This window comes from Cetorhinus maximus, chromosome 23 (assembly GCF_964194155.1).
Source record: "Cetorhinus maximus chromosome 23, sCetMax3.hap1.1, whole genome shotgun sequence".
Classification (NCBI taxonomy): domain Eukaryota; kingdom Metazoa; phylum Chordata; class Chondrichthyes; order Lamniformes; family Cetorhinidae; genus Cetorhinus; species Cetorhinus maximus.
In genome coordinates, this window is record NC_135901.1 from 54473767 (window position 1) to 54493359 (window position 19593).

A 19593-nucleotide genomic window follows, 5' to 3' on the forward strand; every position below is an offset into this window, starting at 1 on the left:
CTCATCTTTCAATTAGGCACTTTACAACCTTCCACACTCAACATCGAGTTCAGCAGTTTCTGCACCAACAGTGAGTTGTCAGGATCTGGAACATTCTACCTGGAAAGGTGCTGGAACCTGATTCTATCAGGAATTTTAAAAGGGAGTTGACAGGGATTTGGGATTGAGGAACTTACAGGGTTACAAATAGAAAGTGGGTGTGTGGGACGAATACAACTGCTCTTTCAAAGAGACAGCACAAGCACAAAGGGTTGAATGGCCTCCTTCTGTGCTCTAAGTTTCGATGATTCTAGGAGTTGGCCATTTAGCCCCTCGAGTCTGTCCCACTATGCAATCAGATCACGGCTGATCTGTGACCCTTTTTCTCCTGTCCCTTGATTTATACCTTGTGTTAGGAAGGATCTATCAATGCCAGATTGAAACTGAACATTGATCAAGCATGAACTGCTAATTCAGGAAGAGAATTCCAAACTTCTCCCAACTTTTTCTGAAGAAGATTTTCCTAATCTCACCCCTGAAAGTTCTGGCTCTAAGTTTTAGACTATGTTCCTCAGTCCTGGATTCCCCAACCAATGGAAATTGTTCCCCTCTATTTACCATACCATGTCCAATTTATATCATGAAAACTTCGAGAAAATCCTCCTCAATCTTCTAAATTCCAGGGAATACAAACCTCACCGTGAGATGATGAATATTGGCAGAATGAATAGGGTACTCAATGGTACAGTCCTAAAGGGTGTGTAGGGACTGGGGGACCTGGGGTTGATGTGCACACATTTGAAGGCGAAAGGACATATTGAGAGAGCAGTTCGCAAAATATATGAGATCGTGGGCTTCATAAGCAGATTTAATGTGTATAAACACAGGGAAAATAAGCTGACCCGTCATAAAGCTCTGGTTAGGTCACAACAGGAGTATTGCATCCAGTTCTGGTCTCCACACTTTAGGAAAGGGGTGAGGGTCCTTGAGAGGATGTGGAGGAGATTTACCAGAATGGTTCCAGGAAAAAGGGAATTCGGTTACAAAGTGAGATTGGAGAAGCTGAAGTTGTTCTTCTTGGAGTTACAGAGTTGAGGGGAGATTGGATAGAGGTGAACAAGATTGTGACAGGTTAAGATAAGGTGGACAAAGAAAATGTTGTTTCCATCTGGTGACGGTACAAAGATTAGGGGGACACAGATTGAAGGTTATAGGCAAACGATACAGGGCAAATGCAGGGAGGAATATTTTACACAACATGTGGTAATAACACAGAACTCACTGCCTAGGAGCAGGCTGGAAGCAGACATGATAAATGCTTTAAAATTAAATTGGACCAGCATTTAAGAGAAATAAACATGCAGGGGGTTGAAGACACAGTGGGGCAATGAGACAGACTGGACTGCTCTACAGAGAGCTGGCATTGACTCAATGGGCTGAATGGCCTCTATCTGTGCTGTAATTACTCTGATGCATTTGTTTGACCACTCCTCATAATTTAACCCTTGGAGTCCAGTTGTTATTCAGGTACATCTGCACTGCTCTCCCACTAAGGCCAATATAGTCTATCCTTCCTAAAGTGTGATGCCCAGAACTGAACACAGTATTTCTGTCCTGATGAAAGGTCATGTTGACTCGAAATATTAACTCTGTTTCGCTGCACATATGCTGCCAGGCCTGCTGAGTACTTCCAGCATTTTTTTATTGTTATTACAGTGGTTCAGGTGCAGTCTAACCAGGATTTTGAAAATGTCGGTGCTTTTCCCACAAACAGAACAGAGAAACCTTTTTCCTTCCACAGTCAAAGTCCGATGATATTCAGGTCCTGAGGAATCGAGTGACTCTGTTTGATCTTGATGTGAAGTTTGGTTTGAGCTTCCCCGTCTCCAACTCCGTCCCATTGAAAATCCTGTACAAAGGAGACTATAAAAAATCCATCCCTGTCAGTCCAGGATAGAAATTAAGAGACAAACATTTCTCTGGGTTGGAGTTTGCTGTGTGTAAATCCTCCCCTTCTAATCCCCTGTAAAAGGAGTTTCCAAACACTCGGTGTAAACTGGGCTCCGGGAGTTTGTAATCCGGGTTTGGAGTCCGACACCGGGTGTTTGTGAATCCTCCCAGTGCACCCTCCGGCTCCATTCCTCTCCTGCACTCGGCCCTTTCTCACCCGCTGGACTTTCAACCCGACCGCCTTCATCCCGATCCCCACCCGCGCTGCGCATGCTCCAATTCAAACCCGGCCACGCCCCTCATTCACTCCGATTGGCCAGAGGAAGAGCCGCTCCCGCTGATCCTCCAGGCCCGCCCCCTGTCCCTATTGGTCCGGAGCTGCCGTCAATCATTCTGAGCTGAAGCATGTGTAGCGCGTGAAATCAGGCGTGAGGAGAGCTGGAGCGAACGGATTTAAAATGCGGGATTTACAAAGACCGAGTGCGGACTGAGAGCTGGAAAAAAAACTCCGTGAGCATAGATAGGGCTGGCGGGTGAGTTGGGAGGCTTTATGAATTCACTGCCTCTGTCCTAAACCCTCAATAAGGAACCATCCTTCCAAACACAGATTAGGCCATTTCTCCGGAAGTAGGCCCGAGTTAACGGCCGCCATCTTTATTCTGAGGCAAGGAGCAGCAGAGCGCATGTGCGGTCACCATCTTTATAGGGAGCAAGAAGCAGCAGAGCGCATGTGCTGTCACCATCTTTATTGGGGCAAGGAGCAGCAGAGCGCATGTGCGGTCACCATCTTTATAGGGGCAAGGAGCAGCAGAGCGCATGTGCGGTCATTTTTTATATGGGGCAAGATGCAGCAGAGCGCATGAGCGGTCACCATCTTTATAGGGGGCAAGGAGCAGCAGAGCTCATGCGCGGTCTCTCTTTATAGGGGCAAGAAGCCGCAGAGCGCATGTGCGGTCACCATCTTTATATGGGGCAAGGAGCAGCAGCGCATGTGCGATCACTATCTTCTATTAACATCATAAATCATCCCAGCGAGCTAAACAGGGAATCATAAAATAAAGTATAACATTCAGACACACAAGGAGGTGACCAAAATACTTAAATAGTCGCTTGTTTGTACAGAATTTGATTATTTACGAAAAAAGAGACAAGCTGTCAAAGCTTTTCCTGTTGCACTCACCAGGACAGACGCAAGAGTCCCAAATTTCAAAGGGAACCACAATTTATACTGCACGAGAAAAATGTGCTGATTGGTTGGCCCGTCGGCTCTGATTGGTTGTTGCCATGGACAATAAAGCCAGGAGCTGTCATCCCCTCTGCTCTTGTTTAATTCCACAAAAGCCTGGACTTGTTCCTTCTGCCTGCAGAGGACAGGTCCCTGTGGATGAACATACGTAGCTTCTAGCAAGTGTAAGTGAGACACATTACTAGCCTGACTGATAATTTTTGAAATTTGGTATTCTTCCCTCTATCCTGATGAGTACAAGATAAAATGTTTTAACAGAATATCTTTTTTTTATTAATACTCAATTGTCTTAAAGGGCGAAAGTGTGGTAGACAGAGGGAGAGAATCTCAGAGCTTGGGGTCGAGGGAACTGAAGGCACGGACACGAATGGTGGAGCAATTAAAACAGGGAATGCTAGAATTAGAGCAGTGCAGATATCATAGAGGGTTGTGGGTCTGCAGGAGCCACAGAGAGGAGGCCATTGGGGGATTTGAAAACAAGGATGAGATTTTTAAAATCGAGTTGCTCCTTGAACGGGAGCCAAGGAAGGTCAGGGAATGGGCCTAGCTGTGAGTGAAGACACAGACAGCAAAAATATGGATGTCTTCAAGGTTACGGAGGGTAGAATGTGGGAGACCAGCCAGGAGTGTGTTGGAATGGTCAAATCTGGAGGTAAAAATGGCTGTGATAAGGGTTTCAGCAGCAGATGAGACACTCCTGAGACAGGGGTGAGGTCGGGTGATATTACGGAGGTGGAAACAGGCGATCTTAGTAATGGCACAGACATGAGGTCAGCAGCTCATTTCGAGATCAAATGTGACACCGAGGTTGTGAACAGACTGGCTTAATCTCAGACCGTTCCCAGGGAAAGGGATGGAGTTGGTATCTGGGAAATGGAGATTGGAGCAGGGACTGAAAACAGTGTCTTCAGTCTTCTCAGTGTTTAATTGGAGTTAATTAGTCATCAGGAAGAGAAGCAGGAACCAGAATGGGCCATGAGACTGATCCCAGGTTTAACTCAGTTAGAGAGGGAGAGAAGGAAGGAAGGAAACTCTGGGACATTGGGAGAAACCACCTTCATAATCGCTCATTAAATCTCCACACAGTAAGTTTTGAACACAAGGTTAACATCTGCTATTCTGTCTGGTCGGTCAGGGGGTTTCAGATTAATGTTTTGTCACGAGTAATCACTGAGGTGAATGATCAGACATATTGTCAACTCCAATTATAGAAATTTGTTAAAAAGATACAGAAAGAATTGTCCAAAACTCTGTTTGGATTTCAGCACAGGGAGGAGGGAGAGTGTGTGGGATGGGGATTTGCAGCTTTGGGGGAACAAGAGAGGAAAAAATGTTCCATAGAATTGTCTGTTCTGAATTTCTATCCTGTTCTTACAGTGATGGCTCTTGTAAACTCCTTTTACAGATAATTAGAAGGGGAGGATTTTCAGGCAGGAAACTCAAACCAAACATCACATCAAGATCTGACAGAGTCACTCGATTCATCAGGACCTGAATATCATCACCTTTGAATGTCGACGGAGAAACGTTTGTCTGTTCTGTCTGTGGGAAAAGATTTCAAACATCAGTGTGACTGGAAAAGCACCGAGACACACACACACCCGAGTGAGAGTATCCCAGTGAACTGACTGTGGAAAGAGCTTTAACCAGTTACACAGCCTGAAATAACATCACACCATTCACAGCAGGGAGAAACTGTACACGTGTTCTCTGTGTGGACGAGGCTTCAACTGATCATCAAACTTAGAGAGACACAGGGACACCTGGACCATGGAGAAACTGTGGAAATGTAAGGACTGTGAGAAAGGATTCAATCGTCCATCCGAACTGGAAACCCATCGACGCAGTCACACTGGGGAGAGGCCGTTCACCTGCTCCGAGTGTGGGAAGGGATTCAAGCGGTTATCCCACCTGCTGACACATCAGCGAGTTCACACTGGGGAGAGACCGTTCACCTGCTCCCAATGTGGGAAGGAATTCACTCAGTCATCAAACCTGCGCACACACCAGCGAATTCACACAGGGGAAAGACCATTCACCTGCTCCGTGTGTGGGAAGGGATTCACTCGGTCATCAAGCCTGCTGACACACCAGCGAGTTCACACTGGAGAGAGACCATTCAACTGCACGGTATGTGGGAAAGGATTCCCTGGGTCCTCTAACCTGCTGAAGCACCAGCGAATTCACACTGAGGACAGGCCATTCAGTTGTACTTCCTGTGGAACGAGATTCAGGACTTTATCGAACCTCAAAGTGCACCAGCGATTTCACACTGGAGAGAGGCCTTTCACCTGCTCCGAGTGTGGGAATGGATTCACTCAGTCATCCAACCTACTGACACACCAGCGAGTTCACACTGGGGAGAGACTATTCACCTGCTCCCAGTGTGGGAAGGGATTCACTCAGTTATCCCACCTGCTGAGACACCAGCGAGTTCACACTGGGGAGAGACCATTCACCTGCTCCAAGTGTGGGAAGGGATTCACTCAGTTATCCACCCTGCTGAAACACCAGCGAATTCACACAAGGAGAGGCCGTTCTGCTGTACTTCCTGTGTAAAGAGATTCAGCCTTCATTCCACCTCAGTGTACGCCAGTGAATTCACATTGGAGAGAGAGCGTTCACCTGCTCCGAGTGTGGAAAGGGGTTCACTCATTTGTCCAACCTGTTGACACACTAGCGAGTTCACACTGGGAAGATGCTGTTCACCTTCTCCGAATGTAGGAAGGGATTCACTTGGTCATCCCACCTGCTCAGACAGCAGTGAGTTCACAAGTGACAGCAGGGGTTGGATTCTGCTGTTATTGCTGCTGTTAATCACATCCAGAACTGAACCATGTTCATTCTGACAGTTGTGGTTTGTTTCTACTGATGTTAATAATCCCTGTAACTGGGCTGAAGTTTAATATCTTGATGTCTGTTAAATAAATCAGTTTTGTTTCAAACTCTCAGAATGTCGAGTCCTTGATTTCTCCAGGATAAGAGGAGACTGATTGATGTCCTGTTGCCAACTGCTCCATTTTTGGATCTGGTCTCCTCTCTAACCCTAGATTCTTTCAGTTCTCAGACCTTTGGTTACTCTCATGGATACGTCCCAGCTCCCCACACCTCCCAGAGAGCCTTGGGATCCAGGGAAGTATCAGTGTTAAAAACAGAAAATGCTGGAAATAACCAATACTTTTCCAAATGCCAATTGATTTTGTCCTGGATTATTGTCTCCAGCCTTTCCCCACCACTGATATGAAGCTGATTGTCCTGGAATAGCTGTGTTTTTGAACAGGGGTGTAACATTTACAATCTGTCAGTCCTTTGTCACCGCTACTATATAAGGAGGATTGGAAGATTGTGACCAGAGCCTCTACAAGTTCCATGTGAAGGATGCTGTCTCTGACAGTGCAGCAGTCCCTCAGTGTCACCCTGGAGTGTCAGCCTAGATAATGTGCTCAGGTTTATTAATATTTCCTCTAGTTATTGATGTGGGTCATTAAGAAACAATGGACTCTTATGATGTCATCCAGTCCCAGTGCGATGATGTCATCCAGTCCCAGTGCGATGATGTCATGAAGACTATTCAATACCAGCGGAGCCTTAGTGGTGAAAACAGTTTTGTTCGAGATGGCAGCAAGTCCATTACTGATAGATCAGCAAATGGAATTAATGGGAAAGAAAGTGAGGCAGCTGATGAACATCAGGAATAGTGTTGTAAATTATGAGGATGAGAAACATGTACAGTATATGTCCCATCTCCCGACACTCTGCCCCATCTCCTGACACTCTGCCCCCATCTCCCGACACTCTGCCCCCATCTCCCGACACTCTGCCCCCGTCTCCCGACACCCTGCCCCCATCTCCCGACACTCTGCCCCCGTCTCCCGACACCCTGCCCCCGTCTCCTGACACTCTGCCCCCGTCTCCTGACACTCTGCCCCATCTCCCGACACTCTGCCCCCATCTCACGAGCAGCCTGTCTCTACCCCTGCTGAACACACACAGGATGCACCATGTTGAAGCCAGAGGGAAGGACTGGGTGAGAAATTGTAATTCACCAAGGGTGTGAACATGGGGGTTTAACAAAATATTAAGTTTCCTGTTTATAACAATGAAACATAAAACGCATTGATTGGAACCACTTCCAGCTCTTGTCCATTCTGACATCCCGTGAGCCAGCTCACCCTCTCACTGGGTTCATGCTGAATGTCAATCCAGGCTGGGAGCCATTGGGTGGATGTGCAATGGGTGGATGAGTGGGTGAAGGAATGTTCAGTTCACAGGGAGGGGGGTGGGGGATGGGGGTTGGTGCTGGTGGTGGGAAGTGTTCATTCTGAAAGAGTCCCACCTGAAACAGTGACCATTCATTTCTCACTTTCCAATGATGTTTGACCTGCTGTGTTTTTCTCTGAGACCCGGGACAGTCAAATTATGTCCCAAAGTTCAGATTAGGGCCTTGAGCCTGGGCTATGGGGCCCACATACATGGAGCACCATTACCGGATGTCCTTCATCCCCGATTTTAATCACTCCACCATTGGTGGCCGGGCCTTCAGCTGCCTGGACCCTAAGCTGTGGAATTTCCTCCCTAAACCTCTCCACCTTTCTCATTCACTTCCCTCCTTACAGACACTCCTTATAACCGACCTCTTTGGCCAAGCTTTTGGTTATCTGACCTAATATATCTTTATGCCCCGATGAAACTCCTTGGGACAATTTATTATGTTAGAAGCCCGATATAAATTTAAGTTGTTGTAGTTGTTTTTGTAGTTCAGTGAGAACTGTTCACTTACTGAGTGAGTGAGTCTGTATCAATGTAACTCAGATAGACACATCTTGTGTCATAGTTCAGTGAGATCTGATCACTTACTGAGTGAGTGAGTCTGTTTCAATGTAACTCAGATAGACACAGCTTGTGTCATAGTTCAGTGAGATCTGATCACTCACTGAGTGAGTGAGTCTGTATCAATGTAACTCAGATAGACACATCTTGTGTCATAGTTCAGTGAGATCTGATCACTTACTGAGTGAGTGAGTCTGTTTCAATGTAACTCAGATAGACACAGCTTGTGTCATAGTTCAGTGAGATCTGATCACTCACTGAGTGAGTGAGTCTGTATCAATGTAACTCAGATAGACACATCTTGTGACATAGTTCAGTGAGATCTGATCATTTACTGAGTGACTGAGTCTGTATCAATGTAACTCAGATAGACAGCTTGTGTCATAGTTCAGTGAGATCTGATCACTTACTGAGTGAGAGAGTCTGTATAAATGTAACTCAGATAGACACAGCTTGTGTCATAGTTCAGTGAGATCTGATCACTTACTGAGTGAGTAAGTCTGTATCAATATAACTTGGATAGACACAGCTTGTGGCATAGTTCAGTGAGATCTGATCACTTACTGAGTGAATGAGTCTATTTAATGTAACTCGGATAAACACAGCTTGTGTCACAGTTGGGAAAAGGTGATTCTTTCCAAACATTCAAAATTACCACAAAGCCATTAAAGAACATCTGTTGTGAGCTGAATTATTTGGTAGAATTAGAGTGAAGGAGTGGGATTGACCCACAGCCTGAGTCACCACTTTAAGGATAGGAAGAGAGGGAATCTGGAGAGGAGAAAAGAATTAGTAGGAGACCAGGCACTGAATCTGTAACAATGAGCAGAGAGGGAGAGGAGTGTGTGGGACAGGGAATTATAGATTTGGGGGAATGAAAGGAGAAAGAATATTCCATAGAAACTAGAATTGTCTGTTCTGAATTTCTACCCTGTACTGACAGTGATGGCTTTTGTCAACTCTGTTTACAGGGTATTAGAGGGAGAGGATTTTCAAATGAAAAACTCAAAGCAAAAATCTCAAGATCTTATAGAATCACTGAATTCATACATGATCAGCCTCTGATTATGGAAGGAGAAATGTTTGTCTGTTCAGTCTGTGGGGAAAAAAAAAAAATCATCAGTGTGACTGGAAAATCACCAGGACACACACACCCGAGTCAGAATCACATCTCGGGGTCAAACCTGACATCACGTGTGCAAAAAGTCTGGTTTACATTCAGTCAGTTGCCAGGGAGAGGAATGGAGTTGGTAGCTCGGGAATGAAAACAATGGTTTCAGTCTTCCCAATATTCAATTGGAGGACATTTTTGCACATCCACCACTGGATATTAGACAAACAGTCTGATAATTTAACAAAAGTGGAGGGAGGTGGTGGTGAGGTAGAGCTGGGCACTGTCAGTGTACATGTGATAACTGACACTGTTTTCAGATGATGTCGTTATGGGGAGCATGTTGATGAGAAATAAAAGGAGGCCAAGGCTGGATCCTCTGGGGACACCAGAGGTAACTGTGGGAGTGGGAAGGGAAGACATTACAAGTGATTCTCTGGCTATGATTAGACAGAGAAAAATGGAACCAGGAGAGAACAGCCCCACCCAGCTGGACGACAGTGGAGAGATATTGGAGCAGAATGGTGTGGTTAACCTTGTCAAGGGCTGCAGACACATCGAGAAGGACGAGAAGGGATAGTTTACCTTTGTCCCAGTCACATAGGATGTCATTGGTGCTTTGATCAGAGCTGTTTCAATACTGTGGCAGGGGCAGAAACCTGATTGGAGGGATTCAGACAGGGAGTTCTGGGAAAGATGGGCATGGATTTGAGACGTGACAACATTTTCAAGGACTTTGGAAAGGAAAGAGAGGTTGGAAATGGTGTAGTAGTTTTCAAGGATGGTGGGGTCAAGGATTTGTTTATTGAGGAAGGGAATGATGATTAGAAGGAGAGGGGGGCAATAGCTGAAGAGAGAGAACTGTTAACAATATCAGTAAACATGGGGAAGTTGGGGGATCAGTAGTTTATTGGGAATAGGGTCGAGAGCAGGAGGTGGGTCTCATGGACAAGATGAGCACTGAGAGGCCATGTGGGGAGATGGGAGAGAAACTAAAGAAAGATGTGAGTTAATGCTTGGACAAGGGGAACTTTGGAGACAGTTTGTCCCGGTGGGTTAGTGGAAGGGAGGGAAGCAGCAAAGGCAGCTGATCGGATTGTCTCAATCTTAGTGACAAAGAGGCTCCATGAGCTCCTCACACTTGTTCTTGAAGGTGAGGATGGAGGAGACAGGGGAAAGGGGAGAATTTCAAAATAAACTAACTAGTCTTCAAGATATTAAAACAGGGCTTCCCAAATTGTGGCTCGTGATCCCCAGTGGTGAGATTTTGGGCTCGCGAGCTCTGAGGCATCCATGGCTGCCAGGGAGCTTGGACTGTCCCCTGACAGCTACGAGGGCCCCTTAAATCCTCACCTTTTCCTATTGGTGGACCAGCTCTAATGGCTGCTATCTGAGGCTTGATTGCTGCATAAAACGCCCGTGAAAAGGTAGGTGTTTGTTTTCTATTCATCAACTCCCCCAATTCATTCGTCATTACCAAACTAAGACAAACACATATCCTGGGGATTAAGATAGAAGCAAAAAAGCTTTCTACCTCTTCTGTCATTTCAGCAGACGAAAGGAGGATCAGTCTGAATTTGAGGGATGTACTTTCACCATTTTGAAAAGTATATTTTTAGGATTACTAAAAGTTTTATGAGCCATTAAATATTTGTAGAGGAGAAAGCACCTTTCTGCCTGTATATCACGCTAATAGCTTCTGTTGTATATAACTAAAACCCTATTGTAGTGATTATGATAAAAGCTGTATCTGTGTGTAACTGAAAGTCATTTATATGAAATATCCTGCACACGCAGAATTGGAACTTCAAGATTTTATTTAGTGAAGAATTATAGAGAGTTAAGAGAATTATTGAGTTAACTATACATGAGTCCAATTTACAATGTAGACTTTATAATCTGCTAATTTTTCATTGAGCAATTGCAAATATTTAGCTGCTTGAAGTACTTTCTGCAGAATAACAATTGTCCAAACTTTGCCTGAAGCCTCTATCCCGCTCAACATCTCCTGTAATCCGCAGATTTTCACTCTAGGGTCACACCAAGTCTGAGTCATTAAAATGGGGTCTCACGGGGAAAGGTTTGGGAAGCGCTGGATTAATAGACTCAGCACCTTGTGTTTAACACAAAGCTGTTTTATTTGAATTTTATCTGGAGTGTACAAACATCAGCAGAAACAGATCTCAATGAACATGGTTCAGTCTTGGATGTGATTAACAGCAAAATCCAATAATTGTCATGACTCATGAACGCGCTGGTGTCTCAGCACATGGGATGAGGTAGTGAATCCCTTCCCACACTCGGAGCAGGTGAACGGTCTCTCCCCAGTGTGAACTCGCTGGTGTCTCAGCAGGTTGGATGATCGAGTGAATCCCTTTCCACACACGGAACAGGTGGACAGTCTATCCCCAGTGTGAACTCGCTGGTGCATCAGAAGGTTGGATGCCTGAGTGAATCCCTTCCCGCATGCAGAGCAGATGAATGGTCTCTCCCCAGTGTGAACTCGCTGGTGCATCAGCAGGTTGGATGCCTGAGTGAATCTCTTCCCACACTGGGAGCAGGTGAATGATCTCTCCCCTGTGTGAACTCGCTGGTGTGTTAGCAGGCTGGATGCATGAGTGAATCCCTTCCCACACATGGCACAGGTGAATGGTCTCTCTCCAGTGTGAGTGCGCCGATGAGTTTCCAGCTGAGACGGGTAGTTAAATTCCTTCCTACAATCCCCACATTTCCACGCCTTCTCCCCAGTGTGAACGGTGCTTTTTCCTTCCATGTTCGAAATCCAATGATCTTCAGCTTATGATAGACTGGGAAATTACGTCAGATCCTGATGTGATGTTTAGTTTCAGTTTCCCAACTGCAAATCCTCTCCTTCTCATGCCCTGTGAAATTGATTTAAAACAGAAAAAGGGAGTGAGAGAGAACCCACAAAAACACAAAGGCAGGTTGTGAAATTGAGCTGAATGAATCTGGGAATTTGTGGGGCCGGCACGAGGAAAAAGTGACCATGAAAACTGCTGGATTGTCATAAAAACCCAACTGGTTCACAAATGTCCCTCAGGGAAGGGAACCTGCCACCTGGTCTGGGCCCACACAAGACTCTGGCCTCGATTGGAGGAGAGAGAGAGAAAGATGGGAGTGGGTGAGAGCGAAATGAGAGAGAGAGAGAGAGAGAGAGAAAGGCAGGGGATGAAGGAGAGGGATAAAAACAAAGTGCTGGAAAATCTCTGCAGATCTTGCAGCATCTGTGGAGAGAGAAACAGAGTTAAAGTTTCGAGACTGTATTACACTTCGTCGGAATTGGTGAAGCAGAGGGGATTTATATTTCTACAACTCAACCAGAACTTGGACAGAATCTCCCAAACCCTCAACCTCCACCACCCAGAAGGACCAGGTGTATGTGAACATCATCACCTCCAACTTCCCCTCTAAGTCACACACCCTCCTGACTTGTCTGACATCCAGTAGTGGATGTACAGAAATTCCCTTCATTTAAACATTGGGAAGACTGAAGCCATTGTCTTCAGTCCCCGCTACAAACTCCAATCCCCAGACACCGACACCATCCATCTCCCTGACAACTGTCTGAGACTGAACCAGACTGTTCAAAACCATGGTGAAATATTTCACCCCAAGATGAGCTTCCAACCACATATCCACATCATCACCAAGACCGCCTATTTCCACCTCAGTAACATCGTCCGACTCCACCCCAGTCTCAGCTCATCTGCTGCTGAAACTCTCATCCATTCCTTTGTTACCTCTAGACTTAACTATCCTAACACACTCCTGGCCGGCCTCCCACATTCAACCTCCCTGTAATCTTGAGGTTATCCAAAACTGTGCTGACTCGCACCAAGTCTTGTTCACCCATCACCCCTGTGCTCACTGACCTACAAAGTTTCCAGGTTAAGAAACACCAAAATGTTCAATTTCTTATCCTTACTTTCACATTTTTCCATGGCCGCTCCCGAACTCAAAAATCTCCATCAGTATCACAACCCTCCGAGATATCTGTACTACTCTGATTCCAGCCTCCTGAGCATTCCTGATTTTAATCACTCCACCACTGGCAGCCATTTGTCAGTTTCCAAGGCCCCAAGCTCTCGAATTTCCTCCCTAAACCTCTCTACCTTCGGAAGTCCCCGGAATCACAGATGCCAGTCCTCAGCTAATTCCATTCACTCCACGTGATATCAAGAAATGGCTGAAGAAACTGGACACTGCAAAGGCTATGGGCCCTGACAATATTCGGCCAATAGTACTGAAGACTTGTGCTCCGGAACTTGCTGCACCCCTAGCCAAGCTGTACCTGTACAGCTACAACATTGGCATCTACCCGGCAAGTGGAAAATTGCCCAGGTATGTCCTGTACACAAAAAGCAGGACAAATCCAACCCGGCCAATTACCGCCGTATCAGCCTATTCTCCATTATCAGTAAAGTAATGGTCATCAACAGTGCTATCAAACGGCACTTGCTTAGCAATAACCTGCTCACTGATGCCCAGTTTGGGTTCCGCCAGGGTCACTCAACTCCTGACTTCATTGCAGCCTTGGTTCAAGCATGCACAAAAGAGTTGAACTCCTGAGGTGAGGTGAGAGTTATTGGCCTTGACATCAATGCTGCTTATGACCGAGTGTGGCATCAGGGGGCCCTAGCAAAACTGGAGTTGGTAGGAATCGGGGGGGAAACTTCTCCGCTGGTTGGAGTCAAACCTAGCACAAAGGAAGATGGTTGTGGTTGTTGGAGGTCAGTCATCTCAGTTCCAGGATATCACTACAGGAGTTCCTCAGGGTAATGTCCTCAGCCCAACCATCTTCAGCTGCTTTATCAATGATCTTCCTTCAGTTATAAGGTCAGAAGTGGGGGCATTTTCTGATCATTGCACAATTTTCAGCACCATTCACGACTCCTCAGATCCTGAATAACTCCATCTTCAAACGCAGCAAGATCTGGGCGACATCCAGGCTTGGGCTGACAAGTGGCAAGTAACTTTCACCCCACACAAGTGCCAGGCTATGACCATCTCCAACAAGCTAGAATCTAACTATCGTCCCATGACATTCAATGGCATTTCCATCACTGAATCCCCCACTATCAACATCCTGGGGGTTACCATTGACCTGAAACTCAACTGGACCAGCCATATAAATACTGTGGCTACAAGATGAAGTCAGAGGCTAGGAATCCTGTGGTGAGTAACTCACCTCCTGACTCCTCAAAACCTTTCCACCATCTACAAGTCAGGAGTGTGATGGAATACTCTCCACTTGCCTGCATGAGTACAGCTCCAACAGCACTCAAGAAGCTTGACACTGTCCAGGACAAAGCAGCCAGCTTGATTGGCACCACATCCACAAACATTCAGTCCCTCCACCACCGATGCACTGTAACAGCAGTGTGTACCATCTACAAGATGCATTGTAGGAATTCAACAACGGTCCTTAGAGAGTGTCCTACAAACCTACGACCACCACCACCGAGAAGGACAAGGGCAGCAGACACATGGGAACATCACCACCTGGACGTTCCCCTCCAAGCCACTCGCCATCCTGACTTGGAAATATATCGCTGTTCCTTCACTATCACTGGGTCAAAATGCTGGGATTCCTTCCCTAACAGCACTGCGGGTGTACCTACACCACGTGAACTCCAGTGCTTCAAGAAGGCAGCTCACCACCACCTTCTCAAGGGCAATTAGGGATGGTCAATAAATGCTGGCCCAGCCAGCGAAGCCCACATCCCTTGGAAGAATTACGAAGATTCCCTTTAAGAGTGACCTCTTTGACCAAGCTTTTGGTCACCTGCCCTAATATCTCCTCATGTGGCTCAGTGTCAAATGTTACTTTGTGACATTTCTGTGAAATGTCTTGGAACATTATATCACGTTAAAAGTGTGATAGAAACAAAAATTGTTGTTGTTGATTTGGACATATATCACTGTTCCTTCATCATCGCTGGGTGAATAACCTGTAACTCCTTACCTAACGGCATTGTGGGAGCACCTTCACCACACGGACTGCAGCGGTTCAAGAAGGCCAAACATCATCTTCTCCACAGGCAACTGGGGATTGGGAAAATATGCTCCTATCTGTGGAGAGGGAAACAGAATAAACATTTCAGGGTGTGCAGAACGAATTAAAGGGACTAAAAATGGTGCAGAATTTGATGGTCAACATAAGCTCAGAGGTGGAAGAGAAATGGACTATAGTGCAGGAAAAACAATTCCTGACTACGAAAGGTACTGTGGGAAGATAAAGCTGGGAAGACAGCAGCACATGGTCGGGGTATGGGCAGCGGAGGAAACCTCATTGAGACACAGTCAGCAAAAGTAACAATTAAATACTAAACGTACCTAAAATACACCCAGTATTAGAGGCAGAGGAATTGGACAATAGCAGAGAAGACAGAGCTGAAACAGAGCAGTGGATTGTGTTATAAATTCAATTCATCCTGGGTCCCTGCTAAATTAGCAACCTGTGGAGATTGTAACATTTAAGGTACAGGATGTTCCAATGCTTGTTACATTGGTTCCTGTCTAGTAACAAGGGTGGAATCCTCTGGGAGTATTTTGATAGGTCACCAGATCAGTTCTAGGGTCAGTGAACAGCTCTTCTTGAGGCAGTTATTTCCGGGAGTTGCCAGGCAATAGGTGCCACAGGAACAGGTAGAGGTCCCAGTTAAGTTGAGTTAAAAATTTAGAGAAAAGGCTGCAGGGAGCAGACTTTAACTAAAGAGGGCTGTTGAAGCAAAGGTACCCCTTTGGAGCAATGGTGTTCTGCTTGACATGGCCATAAATCTCAGCTAGTGCAAGCTAGTGTTTGATTGTACTTGGGAATCCAGGGAGAAGGAATCTTGGAAAGCGAGACTGAAACTCTGCGAGGTGGGCCATTGTTAAAACTGTCTGAGTGGGAGTGACTTTTGGAGAGAATTCCAGGTGAGATCTTCGAAGCTGGAGATTGGAAACCCTCTTGAGAAAGACTAAGTTTCAGTGAGATTGGTTGACTCACAGTGGGACTAATGTCTGGGTGGATTGTTGTGAAATCCATGGAATCTCTTTTGGTTGCATCTGTCATTTACTCTGTAGTGTGGTGTGTCTCACCACAGTTCATCTGTTAATTCACATGTACCTCATACTTACCCTGAATGTTCGAGTATCAGGTACATATTGTAAATTGTTTTATCTTTCTGAACATGTACAGTAAATTTTGTTTTATTGTTGTTCAAAACCCATGGAAACTTGTGGCCTTATTCCAGAAGTAGGTGTCTTAAATCTCAACCTTCATCTACTTTAAACAAAATGTTATTGATCCCTCACCGGATCGCATATGTGTCTGGCCAAGAATCATAACAATGGACATTGGATTCAGATCCACAGGAAAGGAGCCACACCAGCCATTAACAGGATCCACACCAATTGGTGAGGTCAAAACTAAGACACAGGGCCTTTTCTTGCTGAGATAGTTTGTTGACTTGGTTCACTGTCAACACTGCTCACCCACGCCCAGTGTCCCAGCTATCCCCTACTTCATTGTGTTCAAATACCCATCACCTGTTTACCTTAACAATCTCATTGACATTAACAAACTTTAACAATGTAACTGAGAAGGCATTCACACCAACCTCAGAGCCATGGAACTTTGCATAGATAACAGAGCATAGACAACAGAGCATAAAACCAAAATCTTTAAATTGTAGATGAATAGTCAAAAATACTCACCTGTGAAACAATTTCAAGGTTCAACTTTAAACTCTCCTGCTGGATCCTGCAGCTGGAAAGATATCAGAAGCACTGGAGTTAGAGAAAAATCTCCCAGTTGAGGAAATACCCGGGGAGCGGGGTGATGTCACAGTGTAATTGTCGACGTGTGATGATGTCACAGTGTAATTGTCGATGTGTGATGATGTCACAGACACGGACACAGAACATCTGGGTCTGTGCAAACCAGTGATCACCACACATTATGAAGGATGTCAGGGTCCTTGACAGGTGGCAGAGGAGATTTACCAGAATGGTTAAAGGGATGGGAGATATGAGCTAGAAGGTTTTGTTCTCCTTCAAGCAAAGGAGATGGAGGGAAATATAATAAAGGTGTACAAGATTATGATAGGTTTAGATAAGGTAGATCACACAGAATCACAGAGTGCGGAAGAGGCCCTTTGGCCCATCGAGTCTGCACCAACACATCAGAAACACCTGACCTACCTAACTAATCCCATTTACCAGCACTTGGCCCATAGCCTTGAATGTTATGACGTGTCAAGTGCTCATCCAGGTACTTTTCAAAAGGATGTGAGGCAGCCTGCCTCCACCACCCTCTCAGGCAGTGCATTCCAGACCGTCACAACCCTCTGGGTAAAAAAGGTTTTCCACACATCCCCCCAAACCTCCTGCCCCTCACCTTGAACTTGTGTCCCCTTGTGACTGACCCTTCAACTAAGGGGAACAGCTGCTCCCTATCCACCTGTCCATGCCCCTCATAATCTTGTACACCTCAATCAGGTCGCCCCTCAGTCTTCTCTGCTCCAACGAAAACAACCCAAGTCTATCCAACCTCTCTTCATAACTTAAATGTTTCATCCCAGGCAACATCCTGGTGAATCTCCTCTGCACTCCCTCCAGTGCAATCACATTCTTCCTATAATGTGGTGACCAGAAATGCACACAGTACTCCAGCTGTGGCCTCACCAAGGTTCTATACAGCTCCGACATGACCTCTCTACTTTTGTATTCTATGCCTTGATTGATGAAGGCAAGTCTCCCATATGCCTTTTTCACCATCCCACTAAGATGTCCCTCCGCCTTCAGAGATCTATGGACACATACGCCAAGGTCCCTTTGTTCCTCAGAACTTCCTGCTGTCATGCTATTCATTGAATACTTCCTTGTCAAATTACTCCTTCAAAAGTGTATTGCCTCACACTTTTCAGGGTTAAATTCCATCTGCCACTTATCTTCCTGTAGCCCAAGACACTCAACCTCACTGTGAACCACCCGGCCAATCTTTGTGTCATCCGCAAACTTACTAATCCTACTCCCCACATGTTGTTTATATAAATGACGAATAATAGGGGACCAAGCACATATCCCTGTGGTATGCCACTGGCTTCCAGCCACTAAAGCAGCCTTCTGTCATCACCCTCTGTCTTCTACACCTAAGCCAATTTTGAATCCAACTTATCAAATTACCCTATCTCCCATGTGCATTTGCCTTCTTTATAAGTCTCCCATGTGGGACCTTGTCAAAGGCTTTGCTGAAATCCATATAAACTACATCAACCTCACTATCCTCATCTACACACCTGGTCACCTCCTCAAAAAATTCAAACAAATTTTTTAGACATGACCTTCCTCTGACAAAACTCTGCTGACTTTCCCTGATCAAACCTTGCCTCTCCAAGTGGAGACAGATTCTCTCCTCCAGAATTTTCTCCAATATTTTCCCTGCCACTGACGTGTGACTCACTGGACTGTAGTTCCCTGGCTTATCTCTACAACCCTTCTTAAATAGCGGAACCACATTAACTGTTCTCCAGTCCTCTGGCACCTCCCCCAGAGGGGAATTAAAATTTTGGGTCAGAGCCTCTGTGATCTCCTCCCTTGCCTCCCTCAGTAGTCTGGGATACCAATCATCCGGACCTAGAGATCTGTCCACTTTTGAGCCTGCCAACACCTCCAATACCTTGTCACTCCCTATATCAATTTGCTCAAGAACCTCACATTCTCTCTCCCTGAGTTCCATACCTTCATCCTCGTTCTCTTGGGTGAAGACAGATGTGAAGTATTCGTTCAACACTCTAGCGATGTCCTCTGGCTCCACCCATAGATTGCCCTCTTGGTCCCTAATGATAACGATAGTTAACGAAAAGCTGTTCCAATTAACTGATTATAAAATGATTACAGGACACAGATTAAAGATTTTGGTCAAGATCTGTAGGAGGAATGAGGAAGAAATTTTACACAGAGAGTGGTAATGACCTGGAGCTCAATGATTACACTCTGAGGCCGATAATATCCAGGTCCTGAATTTCTATCCTGGACTGACAGTGACATGTTTGGGAAACGGTATATACAGAGCATTAGAAAAGGAAGATCCAGGTCCTGATGAATCGAATGACTCTGACATATCTAAATGTGATGTTGGTATTGACATTCCAGTCTGTAAATCCTCCCCTTCTAACCCCCTGTAAAAGGAGTTTCCAAAATCGATCCCTGTCAGTCCAGGATAGAAATGCACAATATATTCTCCTCCTTTGCTTAGACCCGGATTACGGCGCATGCGCCCTGCTGCACATTGCCCCCTATAAAGATGGCGGCCGTTACCCCGGGCCGGGCGAAGGGAGATATCCAGATATTTGTGGTCTGTTCTCTGCAAATACAAAACCGGTACCTTGTTATTTGGGCTCTTCGGCCTGCACTGTGCCATTATCAAGTATCCCTGCCCACTCCGCTGGCTCCATTCCTCCTCACACAC

At 45.7% G+C, this 19593-nt stretch overlaps 2 protein-coding genes across 2 annotated transcripts in view; both read left to right on the forward strand.

Annotated features, from left to right (window-relative positions):
- Positions 1-19593, forward strand: part of LOC144698562 (uncharacterized) — a 1040782-nt gene that overhangs the window by 819924 nt on the left and 201265 nt on the right. The gene's annotated exons all lie outside the window — the stretch shown is intronic.
- Positions 1-19593, forward strand: part of LOC144698050 (uncharacterized) — a 79305-nt gene that overhangs the window by 5719 nt on the left and 53993 nt on the right. Inside the window, exon 2 of the mRNA XM_078569983.1 lies at positions 5057-5730. Coding sequence (XP_078426109.1) covers positions 5057-5730 — 674 coding nt within the window. The remainder of the gene's footprint in view (positions 1-5056; positions 5731-19593) is intronic.